Here is a 16,030-nt window from a genome sequence, read left to right as displayed (position 1 = left end):
AAAGGGAGCTGTCTGGGAGGGCGGCTATGCTGGGGAAGAGGCAGAGATAGCCACTGGCATCTGCGTGAATCACGCAGGACAGCATAGCGGCTGGAGGTCTCTTCAGTCTCTTCAGTGCCACCGATGGCCATTCTCCGTCCTCCTCTATTCACTCTTACTCATCCAGCAAGCACTTATCCAGGCCTGGCTCGATGCTGTCCTCCTACAGAGGGGTCCACATGCTCTGCTTTGTTCTTTCCTTTCAGCAGCAAATCTGTTAACCTCGCTAACATCTTCAACGCCCACCCGCATTTCATCAGGGATTCCTGAGCGACAGGCCGTCCTCACACGGACGCTTCTCCCCAGCCCACGACGGTCTGCCAGCGTCCACCAGCGCCAGCATCATCCATGCTTTTGCCCTGAGGAGTAAAGGTGAGCTGAGCTGCTCTTACCCTGAGGAAAGAATCCAAAGCGCCATTCTCCATGAACTCCGTGATGATCATGACCGGCCGACTCTTGGTGACCACGCCCTCCAGGCGAATGATGTTGGGATGGTCGAACTGGCCCATGATGCTCGCCTCGCTCAGAAAGTCCCGTCGCTGCTTCTCCGAGTACCCAGCCTTCAGTGTCTTGATGGCCACATTGATTTCCCTCTTGCCTGGAAGTTTCAAACGCCCCTTGTACACCTCTCCAAACTCTCCTGCAACAAGAATGCAATTATTACTCACTTCCTTCTGTCTGTGGAACCATGAGGGGAGGCAGCTTTTCAAGAACAATGGTGCTCCAAGTGGAACGGTGATTAAGGTGGCAGAAAGGAAATAGTGTCCTCTCACTGTAATTGTGACGTCCCAGCACTATGCAGTTCACAGCAAACACAGAAGGAATACCCAAATATGTTCTTTACCTCGGATCTCTTGGGTAACTAAAGTGAAATTTCAGACTCTATATGGGTTTGTTTTTCCTCATTTGTTTTTTCATTTGTATCCAAGATGAACAACTGAAATGAAATGGTCAGTTTCACTGTGGCAGAATCATAATTCATTTTTAGCAGAGCCTAGTGCAAGAATGTCCAGGGGTTATGGGATACGTTCAGGTACTTTAGTCCTCTGAATGAGATGTATAGCGTTTATGTTCCTACATTGCCCTGAAAGTGTTTGTGTCTATTGGGTCCCTCGGAAAACAGAAACTGTGGAGTAAGGAAGGTAAGTTAGCAGACACTGCAGGATAAAGGGGAGAGAAGTAGGATTGCCAGAGTCCCAGATCATGGTGCAGACCTGACTTTATGAAAAGAAGGGGGAAGCGGGAGTGGGCAAGGAGAGGCCCAGATTGCAGTGCAGACCTGGTTGATGCAGACCTGACAGTCTCATCTAACCCAATGAGGAGCTTCAGAATAAAGAGTGCCCATTCCAGAAAGGCCCAGGCCCTAGTATCCCACTGTGCTCAGTCACTGACTGGGGCTGCCAGAAAGAGCTGGGTCCCTGTGAGAAAGCCGAGGCAGATCTTGAAGGCGCTGCAGCAGGAGGCTGGCAGCTACCTGCACTCCTGGCAGCTGAACAGTGGCTTTTTCAAGCAGACACGAGCTGCACACCTCCATGGGTGCCACAGCATTTAAACATTTTTGCAGTAAAATCACCAAGAGTAAAAACAATTCTGGTGACACTATTTCACAGCTGCTTAAAAAATCTGTTGAATCCCATTCAACGTGCTTTCAAAAGTTATCTTATGATTTAACTTGGTTTTGTAACTTCAGTTCTTTCATGTGAAGCAATTTAGAATCTACTTGTAAGTGCATTGCAGAAACGGGTGTCAAAGGCCTGATAGGAGAAACATGGATTTCTGCTGGGAAAACTTTCTTTCTCACTTTCAGCTTCTGCAAGGCGATGATGGAGCAAACTGTGAGCAATCAGATACGTTACTGGCCGAATTAGAAAAGCAAGTTAACATCTGTGATTTAGTTGGGAACTTCTTATATTTTCTGCTGCATAGGTTGGAAGGAAGCTGCATGAAAGACCTGTGGATGCAGAACTGCTCCAGAGTCTATGGAACTTGTTAGAATCTAAGGCTGGAGTAGAGGTTGGCTTAAGCACCATTAGGAAGGTTTCAGCATGGACCTAAGATAGACAGCATGTGTAATACTGGTTTTGACATGAGATCACAACTGTTTGAGGTCAGACCAAGTCTCATTCATGTCCGTAACTTGTACACACCACTGAGGTGTCTGGTACGTGGTAGGTATGCCAATAAAAGTTGGGGTATCTTATTTATTCTTATTTGTTTGGCTTTGCCCATTCTTGGGTTACAAACTGCTGGAGGCTCCAAAAGAAGTGGAGGTACCAGTATTTACATTTTTACAAAAGGCTGTTTATGGCAGCATCTCCTTCAACAGCCAAATACCATATGACCATAATCAGGGGGATGGCTGGAAAGGGACAGCCATCCTGCAGAATGCTATGAGCTTCTGAAAACTAATAGAGGAGTGAGATGTATTGGCTTCAAAAATGTCTGCATTACATTGCTAAGTGAAGCAGAAAAGAAGAGAAAGTTATATTAATAGAATGTGGTCTGTAGAATATGCCTGTAGGGGGGTGGTGAATGCCAAAAAAAACATTATGGAAAAAATTCATAGCAAATTTACTTTCAACTTCAAATTATTTTAAAAATTGGTTACACTAGAATGGTGGGAATAGGAGTGGGGAAGTATGGGTTAGTAAACTTTAGTTACTTTTTCGTTTAAATTGTTACAATAAGCATTGTCTTTGCAGTTCAAATGAGTAAAATTTGAAGAAGAGTACTGAATAACAACCACCTGTCATATATGTGTGCTTCTCTATGTATATATATTTGTGTAGAGTATGTATATGTATGTATGTATACAAACTTGTGTATATATGTGCATATATGTATGTGTCTGTATGCATTTGTGCATATATTGTATATATGGATGTGTCTCTATATATTTTTGTATGTATATATATGTGTCTGTGTATAGAGATATATGGAATCCATCTCTCTGACACCTGCACCTAGTAGTTATTCAATAACTATGAGCTGAATGAATACAGCTTGCATATTTAATAAGCATACTAATTGAAGAATATCAGTATTTCTTCCCTGTTGTCATACTAATGACTTCTATTTTCTTTTAGTAAAAAGACACGGTTGAGAGTGAGGGGAAAGTATGCTAATATTTCTTCTTGGGGGAGATAGTACACCAAAATGTCTTGACTACCTGCTCTGTGCCAGGTACCGTGCTGGGCTCTTTGCATGTCTTAATCCTCACAGCACCTTCATGAGCTGGGTATTATTATGCCCATTTTACTAATAAGGAAACTGAGGCACGACGAAAACATGCCTCAAACCCCACATCTGTGAGGCAGAGCCAGGGATACTCCCTGGGCCTATCCCTTTTCCTGCCATACCGCCTCTCAGAAGGTGTGTTCGGTTAGCAGTGCCACAGAGAAGAGAGCTGGGTGGATGTGAAGTCACAATGCAGGGCCCACTGTGCTCCAACTGTGCAAGTCCTAACCATTCATATGCAGTTACTGTTATAGTGACTCAGTAACCAGGGAACAGCAAACACAGTGTGACTGAGACAGGCTGGGATCTGGGACCCTTTGCTGCAGTGCTGCAGTGCTTGCACCTGGACACACCTCTCCTCAAGCAACAAAATACAAAGAAACTGTATGGGACTAAAAATAACTGCATGCATGCGCAGTTTGGGCAAAATTATGGACAAAAGATACAAAGAGACCAAGAAACCCAACTGCCACTTTTGCAGAGCCCGGAGCAAGAGCAAGGAGTCGGGAGCAAAAACAGGGCACTGCGCATGCCCCCTGCAAACCACACCTCCTAACGGGTGGGCAAAACACCAAAGCCACCCCTCCAGACTGACCCCTGCACACACACCGTATAAGGAGCAAGCTCGCCCCTCCTGAGGGAGCTAGCAAGCAGGGAAACTGTTGTTTGTTCCCACTCCCCTCTGCTGTAGCAGGGGTCACAGTAAAGCCTTGCCTGAATTTCTCGTCTGGCCTCTAGTCAATTTTTATTGATTGGGAAAGGCCAAGAACCCTGGTTGGCATCAGGACTACCTTATAGACAAATATCATATTCATGGAAAGTTCCTGCCCGGCTAGTCAGATGAGATCAGAATATTTAGGAATCAGAATATTTATGAATTTCTACACATCAGTCTGGGGAGTGTGTAAAAGTGCCCCAGGTGAATCTGCTATTCCCCACAACATACACATAAACTCCCCAGTTGAGGACTTCTGTTATATACCAGCGTTCCCAAAGTTGGCTGCCCACTGCAATCCCCTGGGAAGCTTACAAAGCACAGAGGCCTGGGTCCCACCTCCAGGAATTCTGTTTAGTTGGTCTGGGTGCAGCCTGGGCACGGACATAGTTAAAAGCTGCTCGCAGGAGCAGCTACGTAATTTGCAGGGCCTGGTACAAAATGAAAATGCAGGACTCCCTGTTCAAAATTTATTAAGAAGTTCAACACGGTGACAGCAGAGCATTAAACTAAGTGTGGGCCCTGCTGAGCATGGGACTCCGTGCGACCACACAGGTCCCATGAAACCAGGCCTAGCTGCCCAGGTGGTTCTGAGGAACAGCCAACGTTGAGAGCCAGGGGTCTAAACCACCCAAGCGTGTTTCAAACGGATTAGGGAACTGCTAAAGGCCCTGGAGTACCTGGAATTCATCCCTACACCTTTGAATTCATTTGAAAGCAGTGCTTGCCTACAAGCTGCCTTTCACTGCACAGGGCCTGACACATAGTGTGGGCTTTGTAGCTGTGAGCGGAGAGAAAGAAGAGAAGGAAGCAAGAAATCAATGAAGGTGTGGCTTTGCAAAGTCCTATCTGTATAGAGCAGTATGGGCTACGTATATTCGTTTCCTAATTGACAAATGTCATGTCATTGTTTAATCTTTGTGGCTGACTGGTCTTCAGGTTCAGTGTTCCTAATACTTTAGCTCCAAATTATATCCTCTGTAGGGGTCTCATCATATAGATTTTTGAAATTATAAAATAAAAACGTGCTCTCCTGAGAGGATTTTTAGGGCAGTGAAATTACTCTATATGAAATTAAATGGTGGATACACGTCATTATACATTTGTTTAAATCCATAGAATGTACAACATCAAGAGTGAACCTTGGGCTTCCCTGGTGGCGCAGTGGTTGAGAGTCCGCCTGCCGATGCAGGGGACACGGGTTCGTGCCCCGGTCCGGGAAGATCCCACATGCCGCGGAGCGGCTGGGCCCGTGAGCCATGGCCGCTAAGCCTGCGCGTCCGGAGCCTGTGCTCCGCAACGGGAGAGGCCACAACAGTGAGAGGCCCGCATACCGCAAAAAAAAAAAAGAGTGAACCTTCACTGTGGACCTTGGGTGATAATGATGTATCAGTGTAGGTTTATCAATTGTAACCAATGTACCACTCTGCGGGGAGATGTTGATAATGGAAGAGGCTATGCATGTGTGGGGCAGGGCGTATATGGGAAATCTCTGTACCTTCCACTCAATTTTGCTGTGAACCTAAAACTGCTCCAGAAAATAAAGTCTTTTTTTTTTTTTATTTTTTTTTTTTTTGCGGTTCACGGGCCTCTCACTGTGGTGGCCTCTCCCATTGTGGAGCACAGGCTCCGGACGCGCAGGCTCAGCAGCCATGGCTCACGGGCCCAGCCGCTCCGTGGCATGTGGGATCTTCCCGGACCGGGGCACAAACCCATGTCCCCTGCATCGGCAGGCGGACTCTCAACCACTGCGCCACCAGGGAAGCCCATAAAGTCTTTTTCAAAAAAGAAAGTGCTCTCCTTGGGTTGGGAGAGATGGGTTCTGTATCGTTACTGCTCTTGGAAATCTGCTCTATAATCACTGGAAAGCAGCGGCTTAAAGGATGGTGATTCTGTAAAAATAGCTCTTTTTCTGTGTCTGACAAAGAAATGACTTCATATTCCCCAAGCCCGGAGGTTTTCCAACCACCAACTGCAAAGGAAGTCACTTAATCCACAGTCCTTACGCAGAGGCTGTGCTCCACCCTGTAATTAAGTGGCCCTCATTGCAGCTGGGGCAAACTCTGGCCAGAAGAAGAAACTCTGGGGGAAGAAGCTTGAGTCTACACCATCCTCCCTTCCTTCCCCGCCCACTGGACCTGGGGCAGGGTGCTTCCCTTGTTCAGCCTCAGCTTTCTCAGCTCTGTTGGACAAAAGGACCTGATCAACTGTGGGGCCTTCCTAACAGGGCGTGGGGGCTCTGAAAAAGTGCTTTGTAAACTACACACTGTTGGAGACACAGGAAAAGACAATCCAGGGGTAGAGAGTGGGGTGGGAAGTGAGGGTAGGGTCATGGGGTAGGGAGTGGGGATGGGTAGTGGAAGAGAAAAGGTAGCAAACATAGGTTTCTGTAGCCTAGCGGAACTTGAAGGAGGCTGATCCAAGACACAGCAGAGCATCTTGCCAGGGGTGCTGGGAAGTCCCCCTGCCAGGTATCTGGGCATGGAGGGTGTCTTCAGGTAAGCCCGGGGCGTTAAAGTCTGGGGTCTCTGGCCCCCTAGCACCGCCACAGACTCCTAGGGAGTGGGAGTCGATGGGCCCTTTTTAGTAGCAAACAGAAAACCAAGACCTTGTGTCACTTGCAATCTTACTGCTGTCACCTGTGATCTTTGACTTCAGGTTCACATACTTTGCTCAGGGAACTATTTTTGCTTTTGGGACACCTTTCCTGTCATTAGGGCCAGAACTTGAGGTCTGTGGTGCTTCGATTTGCCATGATCTGAACTCTATAGAGCTTCCTTTCATATGAGCTCCAAAACATGGCCATCCATTTTTCATCTTTTTAAGAAAAGTTCTTAATGCCTAAAAAATATTTTCAACAAATGAAGCATTCGTATTATATTTATTTATTTTTATTTTGGCCGCACTGTGAGGCTTGTGGGATCTTAGTTCCCCAACCGGGGATTGAACCCGGGGCCACGACAGTAAAAGCACTGAGTCCTAACCACTGGACCACCAGGGAACTCCCCAGCATTATATTTAAAATAGATACTTACAGGAAATGACTGGGTAGTGGTTATGGTTAGTTCTTTCTGTACAGCTTGCTGACTGATAGTAATTGCAGCCAACCTAACTTTGGTCTGGCTGGACTCTGATTGGCACACATCTTTGCAGCTGACCTTGGACCCTCTCCTACAGCCAAACAACCTCTTGGCTAGGACTGGCACTAAACTAGCTCCAGCTTCGTGCCAGTGATTCTTAGCAGTTGTTCTCAAAGTGTGGCTCCTGTCCAACAGCATCAGCATCACCTGGAAACCTATTAGAAAATGCAGACTTTCAAGCCCCATTTATATCCAACGGGATCAAAAGTTTAGTACAGGGCCCCGTGACTTGGGTTTCAACTTGCCTCCAGGTGATTCTGATGCCTGGCTCCGGTTTGAGAACCGTGGCCCTCAGGGCTGTCAGCTGAGTGTCATTTTGCCAGTTCCTGTCACTGCCCTCCCAGACAGCTGCTGAAATTATTCCCTACAAGTTTCAGCTCCTTGACAAAGTGAGGAAGAGAGAAAAAGTGGCTCAGCAGCATTAAATGCCTCAACTATTATATGTAAAATCAGAAGGAAAGAATTTTCAGTTTTTGAAAATGAAACATCCAACCTGCCAGCAGACATTTCAAGCACTAGCTGTTGGCTATGTGCCGCGTGGCTCTACACACAATTTCAGTCTTTTTTTTTTTTTTTTTTTTTAGCAGCATTGTGAAGTCACACACTGCCTTAGGGAGGGAAAAAGGAAAGCAGAGCTTCTCACTACTAGTTCAAGCTTCCACCGGAAAAGAAACTTTTAAAGAATTAATTTAAACTAGGTTTTTAAAGTATGATTTCCAGCAAGTTTTCACACTGTCCTGTGCAAGATAGGTTATGCTAAACCAGGGATAGTAAAACCATGACAGGCATTCCACCACCTCCTGTCCTTGCACCCAGGACAGACATTACTAATTGATCACAACCCTATTTCTCCTCAGCAGAGTTCCCCAGGTACCCATTACCAGGCTACTGGGGTTGGCAAATGAGATGGAATCTAATTAATAGCCACGGTGCCCACAATACCTAATATGTAGATGGTGAGAGTAAACCTAGCTTTCTCTTTTCTCATAGCTTCTTGTATTCATTAGACAACCACATACCTAGATATTACTTATTTTCTTAATATAAGCAAGCACACATAATTAAAAATGGTAAATATCTTGGCCCTCATTGTTACCTTCTTAAGGAAATAACTGATCATACTAGAATAGGAGGACCAGAGGATGGGACAAGGGTATTCTGGGAAGAACATGCTCTCCCCAGGGCATCTTTGTGGCACCACCATATGGGAATACTGAATTCTAGGAGAGTCCCGTCATTTCCAGCCAAGAGGCTTGGGTATTCCAAACTGCTAGCTAGAGTTTGCCATCAGAAACAATGTCTCTATACTTAGCTGCCATTTTCCAGAACAGTGACAAAAGTGGCAGGTAGTGTGGGAGTTACGTTCACCAGACTAAGATCAACCTTATCTGGGTTTCAGTTTTTGCTCTACCGTTAACTCAGTCCAACCAGTAGCATGGCCTTTGGCAAGCTGTTCACTGAATGTGGATATCCTTACCAGCCTACAAATGCATGCATGCACACAGATGTGCACGCGCACACACACACACACACACACACACACACACACACACTAACACACAGGGCTAACAGGGCCATTATGAGAGTTGAATGAGACAATGCTTGTAAAGTATGTACATGTTGAGTGCATGCCAGTTATATTAATCATACTTACAGGCAATATCTATTTGATTTGCTCCTCTGGAAACCCTTCCTGCTGTGATTCTTATCCAGTATGAGGCTACCCTCATCCTGCCCATCCTCGGTCTGAGTGAGCCCACGAGAGTCAGGCTGGCAGGTGACTTTCTACCAAATCATCCCCAAGAAACACATCCTCTTCTTCAAAGAGAAATGGTGGGCCTTGCTGGCCCCATTCCACCCATATACATCACAAATTTCCTCTCCCCAGCTCTCCTTACCCAGCCCTCTCACCTCAAGCCTCTTTCTCCTTCACAGTAAGCCATCCATGGACATGCTGGATCAGCAGCTGCTGAGTCAGGGGAGGATGTGTTTATTAATTAAAATACAACTGGCATGTCTCCCCTTGGATGACCCCTTATGGTGACACCTCTATTTTCATGCATTTGTCATGCTCAGGGCTGCTACATACAGTTATGCAGGTTGCACACTGTATGACCCAGGAGCACCATTCATGCTATGGAGCCCAATTAGACATGGCAGCTCTGCTTTATGCTCTGGGCATGTCTACAGATCAAATCGATCAGAATTAAGCATTGGAGCTTCCCTGGTGGTGCAGTGGTTGGGAGTCCGCCTGCCGATTCAGGGGACGCGGGTTCGTGCCCCGGTCCGGGAGGATCCCACCCGCGGCTGGGCCCATGAGCTATGGCCGCTGAGCCTGCGTGTCCGGAGCCTGTGCAACGGGAGAGGCCACAACAGTGAGAGGCTTGCGTACCACAAAACAAACAAACAAAAAAAGAATTAAGCATTGGATCAGAACTCCACAGGTCAATTGAAGCTGACCTGTGAGTGACTTCATGGTTATAAAAAGCTGACATTCTCCAAAGATATCAGATGGCTGTCTGCCCTCTGTAAAGGGACTTCAATCATTCCCATCATCTGCAGGGAAAAGAGGAAGGATCAGCCTTCCTCATTCCAGTAGGCTTCTTTCAGAGCACTGAACGACTCATAACCTCACTCAACCTCTCTCTCATCTCTCTGCATTCTCCCAAACTCCACCCAGTTCTCCAAATTCTTATCCCTGTTATGGTTTTCCCCCAAAGACATTCAACCCTACACAACAAATGTTTAACCGAGTACCTGAGTGCCACACCAGGCCAAGCATGGGACTCACAGAAGTACTTAAGTTTCATCACTCCCATGGAACTTTAAGCACGGTGATAAAAGAGGGTCACTAAACAAATAATTACATAATGATTAATGAGCTAATTATACAGTTGGCCCTTGAGCAACATGGGTTTGAACTGCACAGGTCCACTTATACGCAGAATTCTTTTCAATAGGTACTACAGTACTACGCTATCCACAGCTGGTTGACTCCAGGGATGTGGACCCATGGATACAGAGGGCTGCCTGTCAAGTTATACACGCAGATTTTCAACAGCTCATGGGGGTCGATGCACCTAACCCCTGTGTTGTTCTAGGGTCAAATGTAACTCAGTCCTCTTGATTGGTGTCACACCTGGCTCACAGTGATTTGTTATTTATTCTTTGTTCAATATCCTCAACAACTATAGAAGAAACTTTGGAGGTTGGTGCCATTCTTCAACCTTATAGTTTTTAGATTTTACTCTATTGGCCTTTACTCGCAAGCACAACCTCCAGTCCCACACCCTGGGGGCCAGGCAGCCCCCCTCTCCCTTCAAGGTGTTTAACCTGATGGCCCTCGCTTCTGGTCACAACCTCCATGCCACCAAGCCCACTGTTCACTCCGTTTGCCATGTATGGGTACATTCCGGTTTAGATGAGTTTACTCACTGCAAAGCAGCCTTCCTTACCACCCTTGATCCCAGCATCGGCCATCTCAAAACTTCTCCACGTTTCCAAGCCCCATAACTGGTCTGCATGCCTCTGAGTCCTTACCTACAATTTCTCAGCACCCCTTCCAGTCCAATCGAAACACAGGTTCATCAGGTTCTTCTCCCCCCTCACCCCTACCACCCACCCTGGTCAGAAAGCAGCCCACTCGCCATTTTCTACAGGATAAAATCCATACTGCAGTCTCTGGATTGCTAAGTCTCAGCCTGATTCCAGACTTAATGCTTGATTCCTACCTTCAGGAAACCCCTCCCTAGCAGCCTCCTCTCAGCCTTGTTCTCAGAATGTGCCGTACCGAGTGTCAGCCCATCCACAGCCTCCAAGCCCTCGGGGGACTCTTCCCTGAGTCCTCTCCGGCCATCAGGCCTCTCCTCCTCCCACCTCCGGCGCTGCGTGTTCTCTGGTCCCTTGTCTTAGCTCTCAGTCTCCTCTCCTCCTCTCGTGGAGTGGGACTGCATCTGTGTTAGACACTAACATATCAGCCGGGATTATTAGGCACTGAGTGTGTTTTCCAGAATCCACCACAGTCACAGGCTGTGATCTTTTGAATTCTCAACCTAATCCCTCCTGCAACAAACATAGCCCTCTCCTCTGGATCTGTTCTCAGCAGGAATGGGCCAGTTTTTCTGCAACCTCTTTGAAATTATCTTGCACCTTCTGGAAGGCCGGAGTGTGCTGGTAAGCATTCAACTACCAGCTCTCCAGAAAACGAAGAAACAAAGACCCCTGATTTGTAGCATTTGCTAATTCTTACGGTGTAAATACTCCTCCCATGGCTAATGTCAAACTACCAACATGATGCCACCGAACACAGGGCTGGAAAAGGATGCACACAATTGGCTCCTGCGAAGTAGTGCAAGCTGGCTCCAGCACACCACTGCTGGAAAGTCATGGTCATTCCCCTCCTTTTGTCATTTAATTTTCCTCTTCTGTCTCATCCTCTCATGAGTTTCACAGAAACTTACTTTCTCTACTAGCTTCCATGCTTGAAAGCTCAGGCCACAGGTGATCTCCTTTGTGAAGTCTTCCTGATGCCCCAACTCACTCCCAGAACAGGGAGCTAAACACTGCTCTATGTTGGTCACAACTTTTGCACATACCTGTGTTGTGGGTTGTGTGAAGTAGTGAGCATGTTACTGGCCTGTTTCTCCGCAAGACTGTCAGACCTCTGAACAGGAGAGTGTCTGTTCTTCTCCACACCCACATGCAAAAATTATTCAATAAGAGCTTATTGAGGGAATGTGGGAAGGAATAGAAGGAAGGAAGGAGAAATGATTTCTGATTCTTCTTCTCATGTTGTGTTACCATTTTGCATCCCAGATTTGGTCCCCCGAGCCGAATCTGCCAGGTGGCTAAGGGAAATATTGCCAATTACACTGCATAAATGTTACCTTACAAAATTTTTTTTTTTTAAACTCAACCTTCACACCAGCTCTTTTAGCACAATGTGAAGTCAGTCTCAGTAAGGCAGGGCGTGGGAGAAGCAGGGGTGGTGACAGAGAGAAAGAACCGGAGAGTGGAGAGAGGTTGACACCAGCCAGGAGTGTCTCCTGTTGAAACTGCATCAAGTTACACATAGTGAATTCATATCCGCAGGGATTAGCTCTGTGATTTCTGAATCGTGAGCAGATGGGTGTCAGGTAGAGGGCGGTCAGCAGCACCTGGGTGGAAGTCTTTATCCCAAGCTGCTGGCCATCTTATAAACTGCTGCATGTATCAACCCTCCCCGGGATCAGGTGAGCCATGGAGGGGACTGAGCCTTCTTTGAGCAGAATGCACAAAAATGGCAGCATCAGCAAATGCTACCCAGCATCCAGCAGTTGGTGGGCTCACTCCAAGTTGCCACTCCCCAGCAGGGTCATAAAGTGAGAAGGCTCTTTACTCCTCCCCTGACAAAGTCGGGAGGGGGGCTGACGTGTGCTCTCTGGAGGAAATGCAGTCCAGAACACATTGCTCTAAGCACGTGACATAAATAACAACATTAAAATTGCTATCACCATTGCCACATGACAACAACAATGAACAACGTGGAGGAATAGCATGCCAGACTGAACGCCCTCCCACCCTGCCCAACGCTCTTTCAAGTTTACTGGAGAAGTCTGAGCCCCTATGAGTCATCAAATTTAGCTGGGATCCAGCCTTCCAAGGCATGATCCTTAGGTCTGTCAGTGTCTAAGGGGGAACAGAAAATTATCTGCACAGAAGTGAATGTCGTGGTTCAGTATTTAATGAAAGTCAATGGGAAATATGTATAGACTCAAGTGGATCAGATTATGGTCAGCCGGCTGGAACATGTGAGGGGTTGGTAGGAAGAGATTTGTGTGTCCTGATAGGGAGAGTCCCAGCACCCACCACAAGGATGCCATGAGTTTGGAGCTCTTTAAGAGGGAAATCAGAGCATGAGAATGGTGGCTTAATGGGGCAAGCTTTCAAATGTGACTTTCAATTTCACAGATGGATTTTTGAACCCTCAGTGCATTAAGAGAGGCAATGAATGGAAAGAGTGTGACTTTCCCCCTAAAGACAATATATGGAGTGGCTGTCTGGAGGACTTTGACTAAACATATTTTATGGAGTTTAAAATATTATTCGGAGAGACAACCCCATGGCTCTCCAAATACTGATGTGAAAAAAAGCACTTCCATACATATGAACTACAAAGAAGAATACAACATATGAGTGAAGAGAGATTGAATAGTGGCTAATACAATTTAAAGAAGAAGAGAAGACAAAGAATGTTGTAGAAACAAAAGTAGGAAAGAGGACACAAAGCAAACACATCTTTGAGAAGATTCAGAAAAGATAGCAGAGGGGGCAGTAAAGAGATTACTTCCAAAGGAATGATATTTTGGGATATTTTACTCCTTTACATCAATAAGGCTGTATCCATTGCCCAACTGACTCAACTACTGATCCACTAAAGGAAGATGAAAATTTTAGATCAGTCTTTAGGTAGAATTTCCTAAGAGCATCTCAGGCAGTTAGTTCTCTGCTGGACTGGGTTTCTATTCCAATGCAGGGAGCTGGATGAGAGCACACGTTTTGGGGACAGAAATGTGTCTTGTACTACCACCCATATCATAGATCTTTTGTTTAAAAATATGGATATGGGTGAGCGTTCTTCTGAAAATAGTGGTCCCTCTTCAGTTTATCACGGTCTGCCTCCAAATCCATGTACATCAGAAAAGGAGAACTGAAAGTGTGGGAAGAAATCTTGGCCCAAAGCCATGGAGATATGAGAGTCAGTGAAGGGGATACTAGGTCCAGCTTCTAGAAATGTATATTTCTCAGTTGGTTACCCTATTTCTCTCTCTTTATCTGCATTTGGTGGTCCATTTCCAAAGCTATTTCTGAATCTTTTTAGACTAGAGTTGACTTCTCTGCAATACTAAATAAGCTTGGACACCACGAACAAGCTCCCCAAATGATTCTTAGACACACATTGTAGATGGCTTAGACGTATCTTCTGGGGAAAAAGATGGTAGAGAACACCCAGAGCGGTGGGAAGAGGTTGTTTGGACACCAAGAGAACAGAAAGGAGGGGAGGGGAGAGCCATACCTGCTCCGATGACCTCTTCGATTTTCACAAAAGAGACATCAATCTCCTTGGCAAACTCCCGGACAGCTTCGTTGGGGTCCTCATAAGTGAAGGGGTCAATGTAGATCTTCATCCCTGGGGAGCCTTTTTAGAGGAGATAAGCAGGGTTAACATCCCAAAGAGGACACGGTGGTCATTAAGCACTGGCTGATGTCCCCAGCTGTAAGGGTATGACTGGGGCAGGGGTGTCTCTCCTACACATAGGGCTGCCTCTCTTTTCCTTGCTGGGCCTCCCCAACTCCCTTCCCTCTGGGCCATGCTAGCCTGGTTCTCTGTCCTCTACTTCTCCTCTGTATTTTCTTCTGTTTTTGAGCTCTTGATGAAATGTGGAGCAGATTACTTATAAATGACAGATTGGGACCAGTTCCCACACCGGGCACTCACAGAAGGCAAAGAAGCTGATTGATGCCAACCAAATGCATTAGCAGAAAAGTGGTGGTAAAATGGTAGGGCAGATATCAATATTATCAACTTGACAACTTTCCTGAGTGGAGGCCACCATTAAGGTTATAACTGACAGCTGTGTCCAGGGCTGGAAGAGGGATGAGGATGGATTTAAAAAAAAAAAAAGAAAGAAATTGCTATTAGAAAAACCTCAAGACAGGAGTGCTAAGCCAGTATACCAGAAGAGAAAATGGGAAGAGAAAAGCATAGAAAACCCTGGGAGAGGAAAGAGCAAAGTCTACATAGAAAAAAATGAGGTAGAATGAAAGAAAAATGGTGATTGAACCCTCATGCCCTCAGACACAGTGAAGTATGAAAAGTGAATAAAATGGTGAATGAGAAATACATAAAGGAATATGGACTTTGTCACTTATGTTTACAGTGGCAAGATAAATAGGTGTGCACGGGGACAAAATAGAGAATCGTCATTGCAGAAAAAATACATTCAAAAAGTGGAGGAGAGGGGACAAAAGAAAGGAAATGGAATCCAAAAACAAATGGATTCATCACAATGTCGTTTTTCACCATGTTGGTTGTGTCATTAGGCAAGAATGGAGATGGTTTTCCTGGCGGTGATGTAGTGGGAGCTTCGAAAGCTGCTCAGCACGGTCTGGCATCGCATTCTTGGGAAGAGCAGCCATTTTCCCTGCCCGTCGCTGCTGTCTGGTTCGTGGAAGAGTCAGGTCAGCAGGGCAGGCAGGTGTGCAAAAGCCCAAGTGCCGTGCCCGCGGTGGAGGCTGGATCTCAGGTTCCCCGAGCTGAGCTCCTCTCAGCGCACACTTCCCACCCGGCCACCGTGGCTTCTTCTCAGTGAGTCCCAGCCCTGAGCGCATGGTCTAATTTTGACATCTTTCATCAAAAAAACTTCTGGTGACTCTACAGATGCCCCAGATCAATGTTGCCCTGATCACCAGTTCAGGCCAGAATACAATCCAGAGGGAGGAGGAAGATGCAGCAAACAATTAAAGGGGGATATGTTTTGAAAGCCAAAGAGAGCCAGGTGCTCTGACCAGAGGAATTGCTTCTTTTGAAAGCTGGGTTATTCCCAGTCATGAAATGAAAGCACTCCAAGCACGCTAGGCGGCTTGCTTAGGGTGGTCGACGTCACTCTAGAATGCTCTTTGAAAACTTGGGGATGACAACATTGACTTTGGAATCTGCTGATTGAACTTTGGACAAAGCAAATCCTCATCTTTATAATAGAACGTTCTAATCCCTGGGGGGATGGAGGGAGGGAGGGGGGGAGAGAGAGAGAGAGAGAGAGAGAGAGAGAGAGAGAGAGAGAGAGAGAGAGGGAGAGTTTACTTTAATAACAGTGGACAAAGGGGAAAACAGAATCGGAGGTTCATCCCTTTCTCCTTT

At 46.3% G+C, this 16,030-nt stretch overlaps 1 protein-coding gene across 1 annotated transcript in view; it reads right to left on the bottom strand.

Annotated features, from left to right (window-relative positions):
- Positions 1-16,030, bottom strand: part of EPHB1 (EPH receptor B1) — a 428,352-nt gene that overhangs the window by 56,105 nt on the left and 356,217 nt on the right. The window contains exons 10-11 of the mRNA XM_027091661.1: positions 14,186-14,308; positions 432-679 (exon numbers count right to left, since the gene is read on the bottom strand). Coding sequence (XP_026947462.1) covers positions 432-679; positions 14,186-14,308 — 371 coding nt within the window. The remainder of the gene's footprint in view (positions 1-431; positions 680-14,185; positions 14,309-16,030) is intronic.

This window comes from Aethalodelphis obliquidens, unplaced genomic scaffold (assembly GCF_003676395.1).
Source record: "Aethalodelphis obliquidens isolate GAN/ISIS:26980383/991018 unplaced genomic scaffold, ASM367639v1 scaffold72, whole genome shotgun sequence".
NCBI classification, from domain to species: Eukaryota; Metazoa; Chordata; class Mammalia; order Artiodactyla; family Delphinidae; genus Aethalodelphis; species Aethalodelphis obliquidens.
The sequence above is the reverse complement of the archived record's forward strand: the minus strand, read 5'-3'. Positions and strand labels throughout refer to the sequence as shown.